General features: G+C 45.3%; 1 protein-coding gene across 13 annotated transcripts in view; it reads right to left on the minus strand.

The window, feature by feature from the left end:
* LOC139540499 (FERM domain-containing protein 4A-like) overlaps positions 1–22297 on the minus strand; it is a 260292-nt gene that overhangs the window by 62495 nt on the left and 175500 nt on the right. For all 13 annotated transcript variants that reach the window (XM_071344379.1, XM_071344380.1, XM_071344376.1 and 10 more), the window contains exons 3-5: positions 10655–10749; positions 7686–7778; positions 1106–1190 (exon numbers count right to left, since the gene is read on the minus strand). In XM_071344379.1, coding sequence (XP_071200480.1) covers positions 1106–1190; positions 7686–7778; positions 10655–10749 — 273 coding nt within the window. The remainder of the gene's footprint in view (positions 1–1105; positions 1191–7685; positions 7779–10654; positions 10750–22297) is intronic.

The following is a 22297-nucleotide window of genomic DNA, read 5'->3' on the forward strand; positions in this document are numbered from 1 at the left end:
AGAGAGAATGAGGGAATGCACTGGTGACTCGCTTTCATTCTACAGTATCTCTGTCTTTCACTTTGTCTCTCCATCCTGTTTACTTAGATGAGCAATGCTGGGACTGGGCCTACTCACACACACGGAAGGGGGTCTGAGGGAAGTGTGTGTGGGTGTTAAGGGGTGACTAGTGACTAAAGGGGTCAGGTATGTAAGGAATGTCCTGTATACGATCCCTGGCAGTTAATTGGTTAAGAGATCAGACAGCAGAGTGAAACACAACACTGAGTGCACTACCACCCAGCATGGGCTCACACCATGGGGCTGTGGCCTAGCAATGTGTGTGTGTGTGTGTGTGTGTGTGTGTGTGTGTGTGTGTGTGTGTGTGTGTGTGTGTGTGTGTGTGTGTGTGTGTGTGTGTGTGTGTGTGTGTGTGTGTGTGTGCACGGGTTTCTGTCAGGGTGTGGGTGTGTGTGTCAGTATGTGTGTGGTCCAGTGTAAAACATGCACTCCATCAACGCAGACATGAGATGACTGTATTATAATGACTCAATATCAGCAACACAACTCTAACATCTTAAACTTATCCACGTATTTAACATTGACACTGAGAAACCAAGCAAAACTCTATAAACTATCTGTTTTTATGTGGTAATAAGTTCATTTATGTCAAGTAAAAAATAAAGCAACGTGGTCTATTTTGATCTACTGGAGCGTGTATGGAGACTTCACAGACGACCCTCTCTTCACTAGAGTCTGTTGGCCAGTCAGAGTGAGCCAGTCTCCTTTTATAAACAGCCTATCTTTAGGTGTGAAGTACTGGCTATGTGTTAGCATATGCTAAGCTATTAGTGCTGGGGATGTATTAGGAACTGGAGTGTTAGCATCTCTGTTGGTGGAGGCATTTTGTTAGCAGAGGCCAGTTAACACTTTTGGTGCTGGAGATAGCATGAGCTTAGCTAATGTTATATCTGTTCAAACATCACACTGACGACCCAACAACCCACATATGCCCCCTTGTGGTGCAGTTACGACATGAATGGGAAAATAAATACACTACTGAAGGATGAATCATCGATAAAAAAAACATGTATGCAAACACAACTACAGGTAATGACTAACTTACCTTGTATATGCAGGACTTAGCATTGAGGAAGAAGAGTTCGATAGTAGCATTGTCCTTCAGGTAGGAAATACTCTCTATGTAAAACCTGTAACACATAGTCAATGAAACCCATTATTATAGATCATCAGATATGACATACTCTCTAATACCTATGATGAACAGAAACATAAATTACATTTCAGTATTATAGACCATGACACAATGTTGAAATGTTATGTAGCCTGGAACCAGACTGACGTCAAAAGAAGCTCATTCAATCCACAGTAGTTCCAAACCCATTATTATAGATTGTAAATAAGAATTTGTTCTTAACTGACTTTCGTGGTTAAAATAAATCAAATAAAAAAGATCCAGAATACTGTGTGGCAGAACTGCAGTGAACAGAGTGTCCACTAGGGGTCAGCAGAAAATAGGCTTCCATACAGTTCCTGTGTTGATGATGTTGTCCCCACAATAAAAATCCAGACATACCCCAACCATACCACTGGATGAACGGAGATATGCGAACCACGCAGAGAGCCCGTACTGCAGCATTCAATGTCAGCAGAACGCACACCGATGACTTTGTGGCGTGTGACGCGTACAGGGCAAGCAGATATGAGCTCCGCAAATCCATTAGGGACGCAAAAAGACAATAAAGACTCAAACTTGAAATTATGTTTGCCAACTCAGATTCGGGATGCATGTGGCAAGACTGCAGACTATCACGGACTACAAAGGCAAATCCAGCTGTGTGGTGCCCACCGAAGCTTACCAACCAGACGAGCTTAACATATTTTATGCTCTCTTTGAGGCAGACAATACCGAGCCATCCAGGAGGACTCTCGCTGCTCCGGATGACCAGGTATCCCTGGTCTCGTCCTCAGAGTGTGTGCTGACCAGCTGGCGAGCATCTTCTCGGATGTTCAACCTGTCCCTGTTCCAGGCTGTAGTCCCCACCTGCTTCAAGGAGACCACCATCGTCCCAGTGCCCAATAAAAACAAGGTGACATGCCCAAATGACTATCGCCCTTTCGCACTCATCCCTCCGCCTTGGTCATCACGGTACTGGCCCACATCAAGGCCAGAATGCCAGGCTCACTTGACCCACAAAAATGTGCCGACCGCTCCAACATATCCACGGAAGATAACATTTCCATCGGTTCTCACACACCCGTAACACATCTGGACAAGAGGTTCACCTATGTGAGAATGCTGTTCATACAGTTCAGCATTTAACACTATTGTTCCCTCCAAGCTCAACACCAAGCTCAGAGCCCTGGGTCTGGACACCACACTCTGCAACTGGACCCTGCACTTCCTGACGGGCAGACCACAGGCTGTGAGGATTGGCAACAACAAAAACACTATGGTTGTAGGCCTGATAACCAACAATGACGAGTCAGCCTATAGGGAGGAGGTAAATGAACTGGCATTATGGTGCCAGGACAGCAACCTCTCCATCAACGTCAACAAAACAAAGGAGTTGATTGTTGACTTCAGGAAGCAGAGAAGGGAACACGCCACAATCCACATCAACGGGACTGCAGTAGAGAAAGTCAGCAGTTTTAAGTTCCTCGGCGTCCACATCACCGAGGACTTTCCATGTACCAACAACAGCACCACTCTCATCAAGAGGGTGCAACAGCGTCTCTACTTGGCATGCCGCCCCATGTCCTCTCCAAATATTACCGCTTCACCACCGAGAGCGTCCTGACCGGTTGCATCATGACCTGGTACGGGAATTGCTCTGTCCACGACCGTAAGGCCCTCCAGCGGGTGGTGAAGACGGCCCAGAACATCAATGGGATGTGCTCCCACCAATCCAGGACGAAGGCCCGCAGGAAGGACCCCACACACAAGATGTTCACTCTCTTACCATGGGCAGACAGTATCAGAGCCTGAGGTCTGATAGCAACAGGCTCAAAATCAGTTTCTACAAGCCATTAGACTACTTAACACTTGAACTGGACTGACCACCTAAACTGACTCTCCGCACCATTAACACACATGCACTCACTCACTCATTCATGCACACTCCCACATAGATATCCACTCATCCACACACACACACACACACACACACACACACACACACACACACACACACACACACACACACACACACACACACACACACACACACACACACACACACACACACACACACACACACACACACACACACACACACACACACACACACACACACACACACACACAGCTTATCACACTCGGCTGCTCAGGGTAATGAAGACTGATCATGGATTCAGCTCTGACATTTAGACTGATTGCAGTTTCATCAGTCTGTCTTTGTGTGGCTGTGTGTCAGTGTGTGTGTGTGTTTGTGTGTGTGTGTGTGTGTGTGTGTGTGTGTGTGTGTGTGTGTGTGTGTGTGTGTGTGTGTGTGTGTGTGTGTGTGTGTGTGTGTGTGTGTGTGTGTGTGTGTGTAATTGCATTGTATTAATAAGCATTTGAATGTGTGTGTGTATATGTGTGTGGGACTATTAGCAGCTATAACAGAGATAATAGCAACAGTATAATACTATTGAATCTGTACTGATGTCTAGACACTGGTTAACTTATCATGAACACAAAATAATGTATTTGATAGTGATCTGTTGTTAGAACAATACACCCCATACAATAAAACAACACCCTATACAATACCCCATAAAATAATACAACACCCTATACAATACCCCATAAAATAATACCAGCGTTTGTCCTGTCAGCTCCTGTCTTTTCCCAGCCTCTCTTTTTCTCGACCTCCTGGTTTTTGACCCTTGCCTGTCCTGATCCTGTACCCGCCCGCCTGACTACTCTGCCCGTCCCTGAGCCTGCCTGCCGTCCTGTACTTTTGCTCCTACTCTGGATTATCGACCCCTGCCTGCCTTGACCTGTCGTTTGCCTGCCCCTGATGTTACAATAAACATTGTTGCTTTACACAGTCTGCACCTGGGTCTTACCTTGATTCCTGATAAATACAATACCCCATACAATAATACAATACCCAGTACAATACAATACCCCATACAATAATATAATACCCCATACAATAATACAATACCCCATTCAATAATATATTACCCCATACAATAATACAATACCCCATACAACACCCCATACAATAATACAATACCCCATACAATAATACAATACCCCATACAATACCCCATACAATAATACAATACCCCATACAATAATACAATACCCCATTCAATAATATAATACCCCATACAATAATACAATACCCCATACAATAATACAATACCCCATACAATAATACAACACCCCATACAATGCTACAATACCCCATTCAATAATATAATACCCCATACAATAATACAATACCCCATTCAATAATATAATACCCCATACAATAATACAATACCCCATTCAATAATATAATACCCCATACAATAATACAATACCCCATACAATAATACAATACCCCATACAATAATACAATACCCCATACAATGCTACAATACCCCATTCAATAATATAATACCCCATACAATAATACAATACCCCATTCAATAATATAATACCCCATACAATAATACAATACCCCATTCAATAATATAATACCCCATACAATAATACAATACCCCATACAATAATACAATACCCCATACAATAATACAATACCCCATACAATAATACAATACCCCATACAATGCTACAATACCCCATTCAATAATATAATACCCCATACAATAATACAATACCCCATTCAATAATATAATACCCCATACAATAATACAATACCCCATTCAATAATATAATACCCCATACAATAATACAATACCCCATACAATAATACAATACCCCATACAATAATACAATACCCCATACAATAATACAACACCCCATACAATGCTACAATACCCCATTCAATAATATAATACCCCATATAATACCCCATACAATAATACAATACCCCATTCAATAATATAATACCCCATACAATAATACAATACCCCATTCAATAATATAATACCCCATTCAATAATATAATACCCCATACAATAATACAATACCCCATTCAATAATATAATACCCCATATAATACCCCATACAATAATACAATACCCCATTCAATAATATAATACCCCATATAATACCCCATACAATAATACAATACCCCATTCAATAATATAATACCCCATACAATAATACAATACCCCATTCAATAATATAATACCCCATTCAATAATATAATACCCCATACAATAATACAATACCCCATTCAATAATATATTACCCCATACAATAATACAATACCCCATACAATAATACAATACCCCATACAACACCCCATACAATAATACAATACCCCATACAATAATACAATACCCCATACAATACCCCATACAATAATACAATACCCCATACAATAATACAATACCCCATTCAATAATATAATACCCCATACAATAATACAATACCCCATACAATAATACAATACCCCATACAATAATACAACACCCCATACAATGCTACAATACCCCATTCAATAATATAATACCCCATACAATAATACAATACCCCATTCAATAATATAATACCCCATACAATAATACAATACCCCATTCAATAATATAATACCCCATACAATAATACAATACCCCATACAATAATACAATACCCCATACAATAATACAATACCCCATACAATGCTACAATACCCCATTCAATAATATAATACCCCATACAATAATACAATACCCCATTCAATAATATAATACCCCATACAATAATACAATACCCCATTCAATTATATAATACCCCATACAATAATACAATACCCCATACAATAATACAATACCCCATACAATAATACAATACCCCATACAATACCCCATACAATGCTACAATACCCCATTCAATAATATAATACCCCATACAATAATACAATACCCCATTCAATAATATAATACCCCATACAATAATACAATACCCCATTCAATAATATAATACCCCATATAATACCCCATACAATAATACAATACCCCATTCAATAATATAATACCCCATTCAATAATATAATACCCCATACAATAATACAATACCCCATTCAATAATATAATACCCCATATAATACCCCATACAATAATACAATACCCCATTCAATAATATAATACCCCATATAATACCCCATACAATAATACAATACCCCATTCAATAATATAATACCCCATACAATAATACAATACCCCATTCAATAATATAATACCCCATTCAATAATATAATACCCCATACAATAATACAATACCCCATTCAATAATATAATACCCCATATAATAATACAATACCCCATACAATAATATAATACCCCATATAATAATACAATACCCCATACAATAATATAATACCCCATACAATAATATAATACCCCATTCAATAATATAATACCCCATATAATAATACAATACCCCATACAATAATATAATACCCCATACAATTATACAATACCCCATTCAATAATATAATACCCCATATAATAATACAATACCCCATACAATAATATAATACCCCATACAATAATATAATACCCCATTCAATAATATAATACCCCATACAATAATACAATACCCCATACAATAATATAATACCCCATACAATAATATAATACCCCATTCAATAATATAATACCCCATATAATAATACAATACCCCATACAATAATATAATACCCCATACAATAATACAATACCCCATTCAATAATATAATACCCCATATAATAATACAATACCCCATACAATAATATAATACCCCATACAATAATATAATACCCCATTCAATAATATAATACCCCATATAATAATACAATACCCCATACAATAATATAATACCCCATACAATAATATAATACCCCATACACATCAAAGCAATTATGGTAGGTGGAAATGACGTCAAACACCCTTTTGGAGACACTTATCGTTAGCTGTTCTGTTGTGTCTCCAACGCATCGGGTTGCTCAATATGTTGTTAAGGAATGACCAGTCCCTGGAGCCTATAGCACATTATAGGGACTTCTGAAGTATTGACCAACACTGTTCAACATTGTGTGTGCGTGTAGCCTTTCCTCACCTGCATAGAAAGATCAGACAATTTCACTTCAGATCCTATACCTTTTCTTCAAACTACAATGACCTCATGGAGAAGTGAGTGTACGCACACACACACACACGCAAGCTCAGGATGTGTGTTATGTAAGAGATCAGCCTTTGTCAGAGCAGTACAAATGGACTGGCAGGAGAAAGGACTGGTTTTATAACCCTACTACTTAACTGTGAGTCCGATCAGAGCAGAAGCACCACTTTCTAGGGATACAACATCTTACTCAACACTTGACACACATAGACACACTGAGGCTAATATATAATAGCTAGACACAAGTATCACTGATTTATGAATGGTGTTCTCTTTTAGTATTATAGAGTTATCGTCTGCCTTTTTCACAGAGCCATGGTAGTGTGTGTGTGTGTGCAGACGTCTGTCTGACTGTGTGCATGTGTGTGTGCCTGCTGTATGTATGTAGGTACATGTAGGTGCTGTGCCTGTATGTGTTCATGCATGATATGACCATACCTGACACAGAAGTATAGGACGATGGGTCCAGACTTCTTGGGGAACTCGTGTTCTAGAACCCTCCGGTCCAACTGCAGCCAGCTGAAATGACCCCTGGAGACACAACAACCAATCAACTGTTAGTAAACCACACACCCAACCAATGAGGAGTCAATCTCAGTACACTACAGAACTGACCAATGGGGAGTTAACAAACTAAAGAACTGACTTATGTTGACTGAGCATGAAATGTAAAAGTAGGTATGACCAGATATGTACTGCAGATTGAAAAACCTTCTCGACAATGTAAAAATACTGCAATAGTATAGCCAAATCCACTGCGCCCCACCCCATCTCTCTCTCTCTTTCTTTCTTTCTGACAGGGGATGAAAACTGCAGAGGCAGCTTGTCACCCTGGTAACCCTGCATGGTCTCCTGGGCAACATGCACTGGTCTTTTCTATTTCTCTTGTTCAGAGTTCAGCTCTCTCAGCTCTCAAACACAGAAACAACAAAGCTACATCATATAGAGCCGAGGGACTGAGGGAGAAACGGAGAGAGACAGAACTGGGGGAGAAACAGAGAGGCAGAAACAGAGAGAGGCAGAAACAGAGAGAGACAGAAACAGAGAGAGACAGAAACAGAGAGAGACAGAAACAGAGAGACAGAAACAGAGAGAGACAGAAACAGAGAGACAGAAACAGAGAGAGACAGAAACAGAGAGAGACAGAAACAGAGAGACAGAAACAGAGAGAGACAGAAACAGAGAGAGGCAGAAACAGAGAGACAGCAACAGAGAGAGACAGAAACAGAGAGAGACAGAAACAGAGAGACAGAAACAGAGAGAGACAGAAACAGAGAGAGACAGAAACAGAGAGAGACAGAAACAGAGAGAGACAGAAACAGAGAGACAGAAACAGAGAGAGACAGAAACAGAGAGAGAGACAGAAACAGAGAGAGACAGAAACAGAGAGAGACAGAAACAGAGAGAGACAGAAACAGAGAGAGAGACAGAAACAGAGAGAGACAGAAACAGAGAGACAGAAACAGAGAGAGACAGAAACAGAGAGACAGAAACAGAGAGAGACAGAAACAGAGAGAGACAGAAACAGAGAGAGACAGAAACAGAGAGAGACAGAAACAGAGAGACAGAAACAGAGAGAGACAGAAACAGAGAGACAGAAACAGAGAGGCAGAAACAGAGAGAGACAGAAACAGAGAGAGACAGAAACAGAGAGAGACAGAAACAGAGAGAGACAGAAACAGAGAGACAGAAACAGAGAGAGACAGAAACAGAGAGAGACAGAAACAGAGAGAGACAGAAACAGAGAGAGGCAGAAACAGAGAGACAGAAACAGAGAGAGACAGAAACAGAGAGACAGAAACAGAGAGACAGAAACAGAGAGAGGCAGAAACAGAGAGACAGAAACAGAGAGAGACAGAACAGGGGGAGAAATAGAGAGAGACAGAAACAGAAAGAGACAGAACTGGGGGAAAAACAGAGAGAGACAGAAACAGAAAGAGACAGAACTGGGGGAGAAATAGAGAGAGACAGAAATAGAAAGAGACACATCTGGGGGAAAAACAGAGAGACAGAACTGGGGGTTAAACAGAGAGAGACAGAATTGGGGGAGAAACAGAGAGAGACAGAAACAGAGAGAGACAGAAACAGAGAGAGACAGAAACAGAGAGAGTCAGAAACAGAGAGAGACAGAAACAGAGAGACAGAAACAGAGAGACAGAAACAGAGAGAGACAGAAACAGAGAGACAGAAACAGAGAGACAGAAACAGAGAGAGACAGAAACAGAGAGACAGAAACAGAGAGAGACAGAAACAGAGAGAGACAGAAACAGAGAGAGACAGAAACAGAGAGAGACAGAAACAGAGAGACAGAACTGGGGGAGAAACAGAGAGAGACAGAACTGGGGGAGAAACAGAGAGAGACAGAATTGGGGGAGAAACAGAGAGAGACAGAAACAGAGAGACAGAAACAGAGAGAGACAGAAACAGAGAGAGACAGAAACAGAGAGACAGAACTGGGGGAGAAACAGAGAGAGACAGAACTGGGGGAGAAACAGAGAGAGACAGAATTGGGGGAGAAACAGAGAGAGACAGAAACAGAGAGATACAGAAACAGAGAGAGACAGAACTGGGGGAGAAACAGAGAGAGACAGAATTGGGGGAGAAACAGAGAGAGACAGAAACAGAGAGATACAGAAACAGAGAGAGACAGAACTGGGGGAGAAACAGAGAGAGACAGAACTGGGGGAGAAACAGAGAGAGACAGAACTGGGGGAGAAACAGAGAGACACAGAACTGGGGGAGAAACAGAGAGAGACAGAACTGGGGGAGAAACAAAGAGAGACAGAACTGGGGTGTGCATGTCTCTAGCTATGTCTTAGACAAATGTCACCCAGCAGTGGGTATGCCAGTGGAGTTGTTGAAAGGGTCTGGAGAGAGGGATGAATGAGAGGTATAAAATATCACAGACTGTTGGCCTATGTAAATCAATAACAAACAGTATTCAAATGAGAGCACTAGGACTGGGACTAGCAGGCTGGGACTGGGACTAGCAGGCTGGGACTAGCAGGCTGGGACTAGCAGGCTGGGACTAGCAGGCTGGGACTGGGACTAGCAGGCTGGGACTAGCAGGCTGGGACTAGCAGGCTGGGACTAGCAGGCTGGGACTAGCAGGCTGGGACTAGCAGGCTGGGACTAGCAGGCTGGGACTAGCAGGCTGGGACTAGCAGGCTGGGACTCGACTGTAGGATATCTGTTTTATACTCCCACAATAACAATATCAATCAAATGGCATCTTCACATTTCAAACATACATTTCTTTCCTTGTGTGATAAACAGGCCAGGGTGTTGTTACTTCCCATTAGAGGTGTTAGCGCTTGGCTGGAACAAAACCCTGCACTTCACATAACCCCCCCAGAAACAGGACAGTCCTATATCCCTGGTCATAACAGTGAACCAGAGGGGCTTACGTTTCGTCTGTGTAGGAGATCCCAAAGTATTCCTTCTCCTTCAGGTTGAAGTGGGAGGCCACCAGATCTAACAGGTCCTTGGCCATCAACTTGGGCTGCAGGGAAACACATACACACAGGTAGGGTCAGTATGATGTATGGTGTGTGTGTGTGTGTGTGTGTGTGTGTGTGTGTGTGTGTGTGTGTGTGTGTGTGTGTGTGTGTGTGTGTGTGTGTGTGTGTGTGTGTGTGTGTGTGTGTGTGTGTGTGTGTGTGTGTGTGTGTGTGTGTGTGTGTGTGTGTGTGGGTGTGTGTGTGTGTGTGTGGGTGTGAGTGTATGGAGTCAGAATGTGTGGGTGATTCTGTTTGTGCATGTACAGGTTGTGTGTTAAGCTAAATGTGACATTGTATTCTAATAGCTAGTGATTTACTGCAGTGACTCAGGGCTTTGACTGACCCTGCTCAGGAGAGATGAGGAGGAGGGGGTGTCTGAGAGTGACAGATGCGTAAGTGTTGCTGACAGTGCAGGTGTGTATTCTCTTTCAGAGTGTGTGTGGGGGTGCCCCCCTCCCGACCTACACTCCTACTGCAGAGTCACAGGAATAAGTAGAGAACTGTATCACTGTGGGTACAAGTAAAACAGCTGATCATCTAATCAACTGGTCATAGTCTTCAACAAATTGAAATACTGTAAGGATGCTTATGTTTTCGCCTCTGTCACAATGACATCCGACGTCCATCCAAAGCCGCTGAACACAGAAAAAGATGCATCATTGAAGACTGCAGGCTAAGACCTTGTCAGCACACTGACTATTGTACAGAGAGGCGGAGAGGAAGTCACAGAGAGAGAGAAAAAACAGAGAAAAGGAGAAGGATCGAGGGAGTGAGGGATGAGAGAGCATGCGAGAGAACAAGAAATAATGAAAGACTGAAAAAGATCAAGAGGGAGAGAGATGAGAGAGTGGCACACACAGTCCTGCCATGTGAATGTGCTAGTGATATTCAGAGAGAGAACCCCACCCTGGGGTTAAGCATGGGTGTGTCTCTGCCTGGCTACACACACTGACAGCACAGAATCACACCCACACCTACCACAAGCACACTGCAAGCAGGCACACACACGATTCACACTCTCAACCCTTGGGCCAATCCTTTAATATCTACTCACTGATCCACTACTGTGAGCTATTTAAAGTAAACGTGGTGATGTCATTCAACCATGAACGCACACACACCACCATCTACACTGACCTAGATATACTAAAAGCTACGCCTACACAAGGATACTACTACACAGAAAGACTCTGGAGAGAGAAAACGAAAGAGGGAGAGAGAACGAAAGAGGGAGAGCGAGAGAAAGAGGGAGAGAGAACGAAAGAGCGAGAGAAAGAGGGAGAGAGAACGAAAGAGGGAGAGAGAATGAAACAGGGAGAGAGAACGAAAGAGGGAGAGAGAACGAAAGAGGGAGAGAGAGAAAGAGGGAGAGAAAACAAAAGAGGGAGAGAGAACGAAAGAAGGAGAGAGAACGAAAGAGGGAGAGAGAGAGAAAGAGCTACGTTTAGAAATACCAAACCAACAAAGATAAATAAACTCTCTCTATGTCTCTCTCTTTCTGTAGTGTTGTAATGTGCTACAGTGTATAATTGTAGTAATGAGTGTTTTGGTTCAGATTCAGACCTAGAAACAGTTTCTCATTAACGAGTAGACACGCCAACAATAGTCATTAGACTTGACTGGCCACACCATCCTGGCTATAAATAACCAATCACAGGAGATGTGGAGAGACAGACAGCACAATTATGGACGAACTATGAGAAAGTTAAAGCTAGAGAGAGAGAAAAAGAGAGTGAGAGAGAGAGAAAGAGAGTGGGAGAGAGAGAGAGAGAGAGAGAGAGAGAGATAGCGAGAGAGAGTGGGAGATAAAGAGAGGGAGATAGAGATAGAGATATACAGCGAGAGAGAGTGGGAGAGAAAGAGAGGGAGATAGAGATATATAGCGAGAGAGAGTGGGAGAGAAAGAGAGGGAGATAGAGAGATAGAGATATATAGCGAGAGAGAGTGGGAGAGAGGGAGAGGGAGAGATAGAGATATATAGCGAGAGAGAGTGGGAGAGAAAGAGAGGGAGATAGAGAGATAGAGATATATAGCGAGAGAGAGAATGGGAGAGAGGGAGAGGGAGATAGAGAGATAGAGATATATAGCGAGAGAGAGTGGGAGAGAGGGAGAGGGATATAGAGAGATATAGATATATAGCGAGAGAGAGAATGGGAGAGAGGGAGAGGGAGATAGAGATATATAGCGAGAGAGAGTGGGAGAGAAAGAGAGGGAGATAGAGATATATAGCGAGAGAGAGTGGGAGAGAGGGAGAGGGAGATAGAGATATATAGCGAGAGAGTGGGAGAGAGGGAGAGGGAGATAGAGAGATAGAGATATATAGCGAGAGAGAGTGGGAGAGAAAGAGAGGGAGATAGAGAGATAGAGATATATAGCGAGAGAGAGTGGGAGAGAGGGAGAGGGAGATAGAGAAATAGAGATATATAGCGAGAGAGAGTGGGAGAGAGGGAGAGGGAGATAGAGAGATAGAGATATATAGCGAGAGAGAGTGGGAGAGAGGGAGAGGGAGATAGAGAGATAGAGATATATAGCGAGAGAGAGAATGGGAGAGAGGGAGAGGGAGATAGAGAGATAGAGATATATAGCGAGAGAGAGTGGGAGAGAGGGAGAGGGAGATAGAGAGATAGAGAAATATAGCGAGAGAGAGTGGGAGAGAGGGAGAGGGATATAGAGAGATAGAGATATATAGCGAGAGAGAGAATGGGAGAGAGGCAGAGGGAGATAGAGATATATAGCGAGAGAGAGTGGGAGAGAGGGAGAGGGAGATAGAGAGATAGAGATATATAGCGAGAGAGAGTGGGAGAGAGGGAGAGGGAGATAGAGAGATAGAGATATATAGCGAGAGAGAGAATGGGAGAGAGGGAGAGGGAGATAGAGATATATAGCGAGAGAAAGTGGGAGAGAGGGAGAAGGAGATAGAGAGATAGAGATATATAGCGAGAGAGAATGGGAGAGAGGGAGAGGGAGATAGAGAGATAGAGATATATAGCGAGAGAGAGTGGGAGAGAGGGAGAGGGAGATAGAGAGATAGAGATATATAATGCATGCAGAGCAGAATTAGGCCAAACCCACTAATTATCAAAATCCAGAAAAGAGCCGTTAAATTCTACAACCACCTAAAAGGAAGCGATTCCCAAACCTTCCATAACAAAGCCATCACCTACAGAGAGATGAACCTGGAGAAGAGTCCTCTAAGCAAGCTGGTTCTAGGGCTCTGTTCACAAACACAAACACACCCCACAGAGCCCCAGGACAACAGCACAATTAGACCCAACCAAATCATGAGAAAACAAAAAGATAATTACTTGACACATTGGAAAGAATTAACAAAAAAACAGAGCAAACTAGAATGCTATTTGGCCCTAAACAGAGAGTACACAGTGGCAGAATACCTGACCACTGTGACTGACCCAAACTTAAGGAAAGCTTTGACTATGTACAGACTCAGTGAGCATAGCCTTGCTATTGAGAAAGGCCGCCGTAGGCAGACATGGCTCTCAAGAGAAGACAGGCTATGTGCACACTGCCCACAAAATGAGGTGGAAACTGAGCTGCACTTCCTAACCTCCTGCCCAATGTATGACCATATTAGAGAGACATATTTCCCTCAGATTACACAGATCCACAAAGAATTCAAAAACAAATCCAATTTTGATAAACTCCCATATCTACTGGGAGAAATTCCACAGTGTGCCATCACAGCAGCAAGATTTGTGACCTGTTGCCACAAGAAAAGGGCAACCAGTGAAGAACAAACACCATTGTAAATACAACCCATATTTATGCTTATTTATTTTAACTTGTGTGCTTTAACCATTTGTACATTGTTACAACACTGTATATATATAATATAACATTTGTAATGTCTTTATTGTTTTGAAACTTCTGTATGTGTAATGTTTACTGTTAATTTGTATTGTTTATTTCACTTTTGTATAATATCTACCTCACTTGCTTTGGCAATGTTAACACATGTTTCCCATGCCAATAAAGCCCCTTGAATTGAATTGAATTGATATATAGCGAGAGAGAGTGGGAGAGAAAGAGAGGGAGATAGAGATAGATAGCAAGAGAGATTGGGCGAGAGGGAGAGGGAGATAGAGATATATAGCGAGAGAGAGTGGGAGAGAAAGAGAGGGAGATAGAGAGATAGAGATATATAGCGAGAGAGAGTAGGAGAGAGGGAGAGGGAGATAGAGATATATAGCGAGAGAGAGTGGGAGAGAGGGAGAGGGAGATAGAGAGATAGAGATATAGTGAGAGAGAGTGGGAAAGAGAGGGAGATAGAGAGATATAGCGAGAGAGAGTGGGAGAGAGGGAGAGGGAGATAGAGAGATAGAGATATATAGCGAGAGAGAGAATGGGAGAGAGGGAGATAGAGAGATAGAGATATATAGCGAGAGAGAGTGGGAGAGAGGGAGAGGGATATAGAGAGATAGAGATATATAGCGGGAGAGAGAATGGGAGAGAGGGAGAGGGAGATAGAGATATATAGCGAGAGAAAGTGGGAGAGAGGGAGAAGGAGATAGATTTGTGACCTGTTGCCACAAGAAAAGGGCAACCAGTGAAGAACAAACACCATTGTAAATACAACCCATATTTATGCTTATTTATTTTAACTTGTGTGCTTTAACCATTTGTACATTGTTACAACACTGTATATATATAATATGACATTTGTAATGTCTTTCTTGTTTTGAAACTTCTGTATGTGTAATGTTTACTGTTAATTTGTATTGTTTATTTCACTTTTGTGTATTATCTACCTCACTTGCTTTGGCAATGTTAACACATGTTTCCCATGCCAATAAAGCCCCTTGAATTGAATTGAATTGAATTGATAGAGAGATAGAGATATATAGCGAGAGAGAATGGGAGAGAGGGAGAGGGAGATAGAGAGATAGAGATATATAGCGAGAGAGAGTGGGAGAGAGGGAGAGGGAGATAGAGAGATAGAGATATATAATGCATGCAGAGCAGAATTAGGCCAAACCCACTAATTATCAAAATCCAGAAAAGAGCCGTTAAATTCTACAACCACCTAAAAGGAAGCGATTCCCAAACCTTCCATAACAAAGCCATCACCTACAGAGAGATGAACCTGGAGAAGAGTCCCCTAAGCAAGCTGGTTCTAGGGCTCTGTTCACAAACACAAACACACCCCACAGAGCCCCAGGACAACAGCACAATTAGACCCAACCAAATCATGAGAAAACAAAAAGATAATTACTTGACACATTGGAAAGAATTAACAAAAAAACAGAGCAAACTAGAATGCTATTTGGCCCTAAACAGAGAGTACACAGTGGCAGAATACCTGACCACTGTGACTGACCCAAACTTAAGGAAAGCTTTGACTATGTACAGACTCAGTGAGCATAGCCTTGCTATTGAGAAAGGCCGCCGTAGGCAGACATGGCTCTCAAGAGAAGACAGGCTATGTGCACACTGCCCACAAAATGAGGTGGAAACTGAGCTGCACTTCCTAACCTCCTGCCCAATGTATGACCATATTAGAGAGACATATTTCCCTCAGATTACACAGATCCACAAAGAATTCAAAAACAAATCCAATTTTGATAAACTCCCATATCTACTGGGAGAAATTCCACAGTGTGCCATCACAGCAGCAAGATTTGTGACCTGTTGCCACAAGAAAAGGGCAACCAGTGAAGAACAAACACCATTGTAAATACAACCCATATTTATGCTTATTTATTTTAACTTGTGTGCTTTAACCATTTGTACATTGTTACAACACTGTATATATATAATATAACATTTGTAATGTCTTTATTGTTTTGAAACTTCTGTATGTGTAATGTTTACTGTTAATTTGTATTGTTTATTTCACTTTTGTATAATATCTACCTCACTTGCTTTGGCAATGTTAACACATGTTTCCCATGCCAATAAAGCCCCTTGAATTGAATTGAATTGATATATAGCGAGAGAGAGTGGGAGAGAAAGAGAGGGAGATAGAGATAGATAGCAAGAGAGATTGGGCGAGAGGGAGAGGGAGATAGAGATATATAGCGAGAGAGAGTGGGAGAGAAAGAGAGGGAGATAGAGAGATAGAGATATATAGCGAGAGAGAGTAGGAGAGAGGGAGAGGGAGATAGAGATATATAGCGAGAGAGAGTGGGAGAGAGGGAGAGGGAGATAGAGAGATAGAGATATAGCGAGAGAGAGTGGGAAAGAGAGGGAGATAGAGAGATATAGCGAGAGAGAGTGGGAGAGAGGGAGAGGGAGATAGAGAGATAGAGATATATAGCGAGAGAGAGAATGGGAGAGAGGGAGATAGAGAGATAGAGATATATAGCGAGAGAGAGTGGGAGAGAGGGAGAGGGATATAGAGAGATAGAGATATATAGCGGGAGAGAGAATGGGAGAGAGGGAGAGGGAGATAGAGAGATAAAGATATATAGCGAGAGAGAGTGGGAGAGGGAGATAGAGAGATAGAGATATGTAGCGAGAGAGAGTGGGAGAGAGGGAGAGGGAGATAGAGAGATAGAGATATATAGCGAGAGAGAGTGGGAGAGAGGGAGAGGGAGATAGAGATATATAGCGAGAGGGAGTGGGAGAGAGGGAGAGGGAGATAGAGAGATAGAGATATATAGCGAGAGAGAGGGAGATAGAGAGATAGAGATATATAGCGAGAGAGAGTGGGAGAGAGGGAGAGGGAGATAGAGATATATAGCGAGAGAGAGTGGGAGAGAGGGAGAGGGAGATAGAGAGATAGAGATATATAGCGAGAGAGAGTGGGAGAGAAAGAGAGGGAGATAGAGAGATAGAGATATATAGCGAGAGAGAGTGGGAGAGAGAGTAGCGTGAAAGTGATAACAGTAGCAGCATTCTCTCCTGAATTGAGGATATCATGAACAGCAGCACTATAAAGATAAGCATGATTAGCTGATAAGGTCTGTGTGTGAGGTAGGCTTGGGCAGCAAACTGTATATACTGTATACCTAGGTATTTGGAAAAAGCCATAGGATGGTTTTTCAATCCTGTCAATACCATTGAAACTATTTATTTAAAGTTTTTTTAATACATTTGAATATTTGTAGCTACTTTTTAAGTAAATACCTGCAGTCAACTTGGTCAATACCATAGGAGATAAAGAAGATCGTGTTCCTCACTTCACCTGTGGCATCATTTTTCATTACCCCAGTGATCTAGTTACAGTATGGAATTCACAACTAAATGTTTGCCAGCTGGATATAACTTTTAAGTGAACTGTCTAAAATGTACTAAATGCTCTGCAGTTGTGCAAGCCTAGCGTAATTTAGTAGCTAGTTAGCTATCTAGCTAAGTGGTTAGCTTCTTCCTAAATCAAACTTTGCTTGGTAACAGCAGAAAATCCTTCCTGGAACAAGAGCCTTGCTGTGTAATATTTGTTTTGTGTGTACAGGAAACTGTGAGTAGCATTTTTGAGTTACTTGTATACTTGTACAGTTTAGGTCAGAGACTATAAAATGTTTGCAATGCGCTCATTAGCATTTAGTTAGCATTCTCTGTGGGATTTTACATGTAGTTGTTAGAATTGCTAACCTTCGGATTACAGATCGTTCAGTGCCGGTATACCGAATATCCCTGTATGGCACAATGTCGCTATGAAGGTATGACAATCTGGTTACTGCGTAAGTCTAGTGTGAGGCGCGTGTGTAAGGCACGTGTGTGCATTTGTGTGTGTGTACATGCGTGTGTGATGACGTGAGAGTCGGAGTAGACATTTAGCGGAAGTGTAATCATGTTTGGTGGTAGAGCAGGATGGAGATATGGACAGTGTGACTGACGCCCATTAAATAAAGGCTACAGAGAGATATTATACACATCGGCAGCACTGTGGCAGTATTAGCCATTGTTGAGCTCTAACCTACATCTCTCTCTATCTCTTTCCGTCTGGTCTCTCTGTGTCTGTAGCCTATGCTGTGAGCTTTTTAGATAAACTGACTTTCAACACAAAACTCATCTTCAGTCAGGAAGTGTCGGTCCACAGGCAGCAACACCTGCAGACCCACCTATCAGACACACCTACACACACACCCCTATTAGCCAGAGCCCCACTCAAGTCTTTTACCCCCCAGGCCAGACAGACAGCCCCGTGTTAATAGTTATCATCGTAGGCACCACAGGTCTACAGTACAGCTGGGGCTGAGACAGGAAGACAGAGGGGGAGGAGTGGGGAGAGTGAAGACTGGAGCCCTAACTGGGGCTGAGACAGGAAGACAGAGGGGGAGGAGTGGGGAGAGTGAGGACTGGGGCCCTAACTGCGGCTGAGACAGGAAGACAGAGGGGGAGGAGTGGGGAGAGTGAGGACTGGAGCCCTAACTGGGGCTGAGACAGGAAGACAGAGGGGGAGGAGTGGGGAGAGTGAGGACTGGGGCCCTAACTGGGGCTGAGACAGGAAGACAGAGGGGGAGGAGTGGGGAGAGTGAGGACTGGAGCCCTAACTGGGGCTGAGACAGGAAGACAGAGGGGGAGGAGTGGGGAGAGTGAGGACTGGAGCCCTAACTGGGGCTGAGACAGGAAGACAGAGGGGGAGGAGTGGGGAGAGTGAGGACTGGGGCCCTAACTGGGGATGAAACAGGAAGACAGAGGGGGAGGAGTGAGGAGAGTGAGGACTGGGGCCCTAACTGGGGCTGAGACAGGAAGACAGAGGGGGAGGAGTGGGGAGAGTGAGGACTGGAGCCCTAACTGGGGCTGAGACAGGAAGACAGAGGGGGAGGAGTGGGGAGAGTGAGGACTGGAGCCCTAACTGGGGCTGAGACAGGAAGACAGAGGGGGAGGAGTGAGGAGAGTGAGGACTGGAGCCCTAACTGGGGCTGAGACAGGAAGACAGAGGGGGAGGAGTGGGGAGAGTGAGGACTGAAGCCCTAACTGGGGCTGAGACAGGAAGACAGAGGGGGAGGAGTGGGGAGAGTGAGGACTGGAGACCTAACTGGGGCTGAGACAGGAAGACAGAGGGGGAGGAGTGGGGAGAGTGAGGACTGGAGCCCTAACTGGGGCTGAGACAGGAAGACAGAGGGGGAGGAGTGAGGAGAGTGAGGACTGGAGCCCTAACTGGGGCTGAGACAGGAAGACAGAGGGGGAGGAGTGAGGAGAGTGAGGACTGGAGCCCTAACTGGGGCTGAGACAGGAAGACAGAGGGGGAGGAGTGGGGAGAGTGAGGACTGAAGCCCTAACTGGGGCTGAGACAGGAAGACAGAGGGGGAGGAGTGGGGAGAGTGAGGACTGGAGACCTAACTGGGGCTGAGACAGGAAGACAGAGGGGGAGGAGTGGGGAGAGTGAGGACTGGAGCCCTAACTGGGGCTGAGACAGGAAGACAGAGGGGGAGGAGTGGGGAGAGTGAGGACTGGAGGCCTAACTGGGGCTGAGACAGGAAGACAGAGGGGGAGGAGTGGGGAGAGTGAGGACTGGAGGCCTAACTGGGGCTGAGACAGGAAGACAGAGGGGGAGGAGTGGGGAGAGTGAGGACTGGAGCCCTAACTGGGGCTGAGACAGGAAGACAGAGGGGGAGGAGTGGAGAGAGTGAGGACTGGAGCCCTAACTGGGGCTGAGACAGGAAGACAGAGGGGGAGGAGTGGGGAGAGTGAGGACTGGGGCCCTGACTGGGGCTGAGACAGGAAGACAGAGGGGGAGGAGTGAGGAGAGTGAGGACTGGAGCTGTGACTGGGGCTGAGACAGGAAGACAGCGGGGGAGGAGTGGGGAGAGTGAGGACTGGAGCCCTGACTGTGGCTGAGACAGGAAGACAGAGGGGGAGGAGTGGGGAGAGTGAGGACTGGAGCCCTAACTGGGGCTGAGACAGGAAGACAGAGGGGGAGGAGTGGGGAGAGTGAGGACTGGAGCCCTAACTGGGGCTGAGACAGGAAGACAGAGGGGGAGGAGTGGGGAGAGTGAGGACTGGAGGCCTAACTGGGGCTGAGACAGGAAGACAGAGGGGGAGGAGTGGGGAGAGTGAGGACTGGGGCCCTAACTGGGGCTGAGACAGGAAGACAGAGGGGGAGGAGTGGGGAGAGTGAGGACTGGGGCCCTAAATGGGGCTGAGACAGGAAGACAGAGGGGGAGGAGTGGGGAGAGTGAGGACTGGAGCCCTAACTGGGGCTGAGACAGGAAGACAGAGGGGGAGGAGTGGGGAGAGTGAGGACTGGGGCCCTGACTGGGGCTGAGACCGGAAGACAGAGGGGGAGGAGTGGGGAGAGTGAGGACTGGGGCCCTGACTGGGGCTGAGACAGGAAGACAGAGGGGGAGGAGTGAGGAGAGTGAGGACTGGAGCCCTGACTGGGGCTGAGACAGGAAGACAGCGGGGGAGGAGTGGGGAGAGTGAGGACTGGAGCCCTGACTGTGGCTGAGACAGGAAGACAGAGGGGGAGGAGTGGGGAGAGTGAGGACTGGAGCCCTAACTGGGGCTGAGACAGGAAGACAGCGGGGGAGGAGTGGGGAGAGTGAGGACTGGAGGCCTAACTGGGGCTGAGACAGGAAGACAGAGGGGGAGGAGTGGGGAGAGTGAGGACTGGAGGCCTAACTGGGGCTGAGACAGGAAGACAGAGGGGGAGGAGTGGGGAGAGTGAGGACTGGGGCCCTAACTGGGGCTGAGACAGGAAGACAGAGGGGGAGGAGTGGGGAGAGTGAGGACTGGGGCCCTAACTGGGGCTGAGACAGGAAGACAGAGGGGGAGGAGTGGGGAGAGTGAGGACTGGGGCCCTAACTGGGGCTGAGACAGGAAGACAGAGGGGGAGGAGTGGGGAGAGTGAGGACTGGGGCCCTAACTGGGGCTGAGACAGGAAGACAGAGGGGGAGGAGTGGGGAGAGTGAGGACTGGGGCCCTAACTGGGGCTGAGACAGGAAGACAGAGGGGGAGGAGTGGGGAGAGTGAGGACTGGGGCCCTAACTGGGGCTGAGACAGGAAGACAGAGGGGGAGGAATGGGGAGAGTGAGGACTGGAGCCCTAACTGGGGCTGAGACAGGAAGACAGAGGGGGAAGAGTGGGGAGAGTGAGGACTGGAGCCCTAACTGGGGCTGAGACAGGAAGACAGAGGGGGAGGAGTGGGGAGAGTGAGGACTGGAGCCCTAACTGGGGCTGAGACAGGAAGACAGAGGGGGAGGAGTGGGGAGAGTGAGGACTGGAGCCCTAACTGGGGCTGAGACAGGAAGACAGAGGGGGAGGAGTGGGGAGAGTGAGGACTGGGGCCCTAACTGGGGCTGAGACAGGAAGACAGAGGGGGAGGAGTGGGGAGAGTGAGGACTGGGGCCCTAACTGGGGCTGAGACAGGAAGACAGAGGGGGAGGAGTGGGGAGAGTGAGGACTGGGGCCCTAACTGGGGCTGAGACAGGAAGACAGAGGGGGAGGAGTGGGGAGAGTGAGGACTGGGGCCCTAACTGGGGCTGAGACAGGAAGACAGAGGGGGAGGAGTGGGGAGAGTGAGGACTGGGGCCCTAACTGGGGCTGAGACAGGAAGACAGAGGGGGAGGAGTGGGGAGAGTGAGGACTGGGGCCCTAACTGGGGCTGAGACAGGAAGACAGAGGGGGAGGAGTGGGGAGAGTGAG

The sequence above is a fragment of the Salvelinus alpinus genome, chromosome 15 (genome assembly GCF_045679555.1).
Source record: "Salvelinus alpinus chromosome 15, SLU_Salpinus.1, whole genome shotgun sequence".
Lineage (NCBI taxonomy): Eukaryota > Metazoa > Chordata > Actinopteri > Salmoniformes > Salmonidae > Salvelinus > Salvelinus alpinus.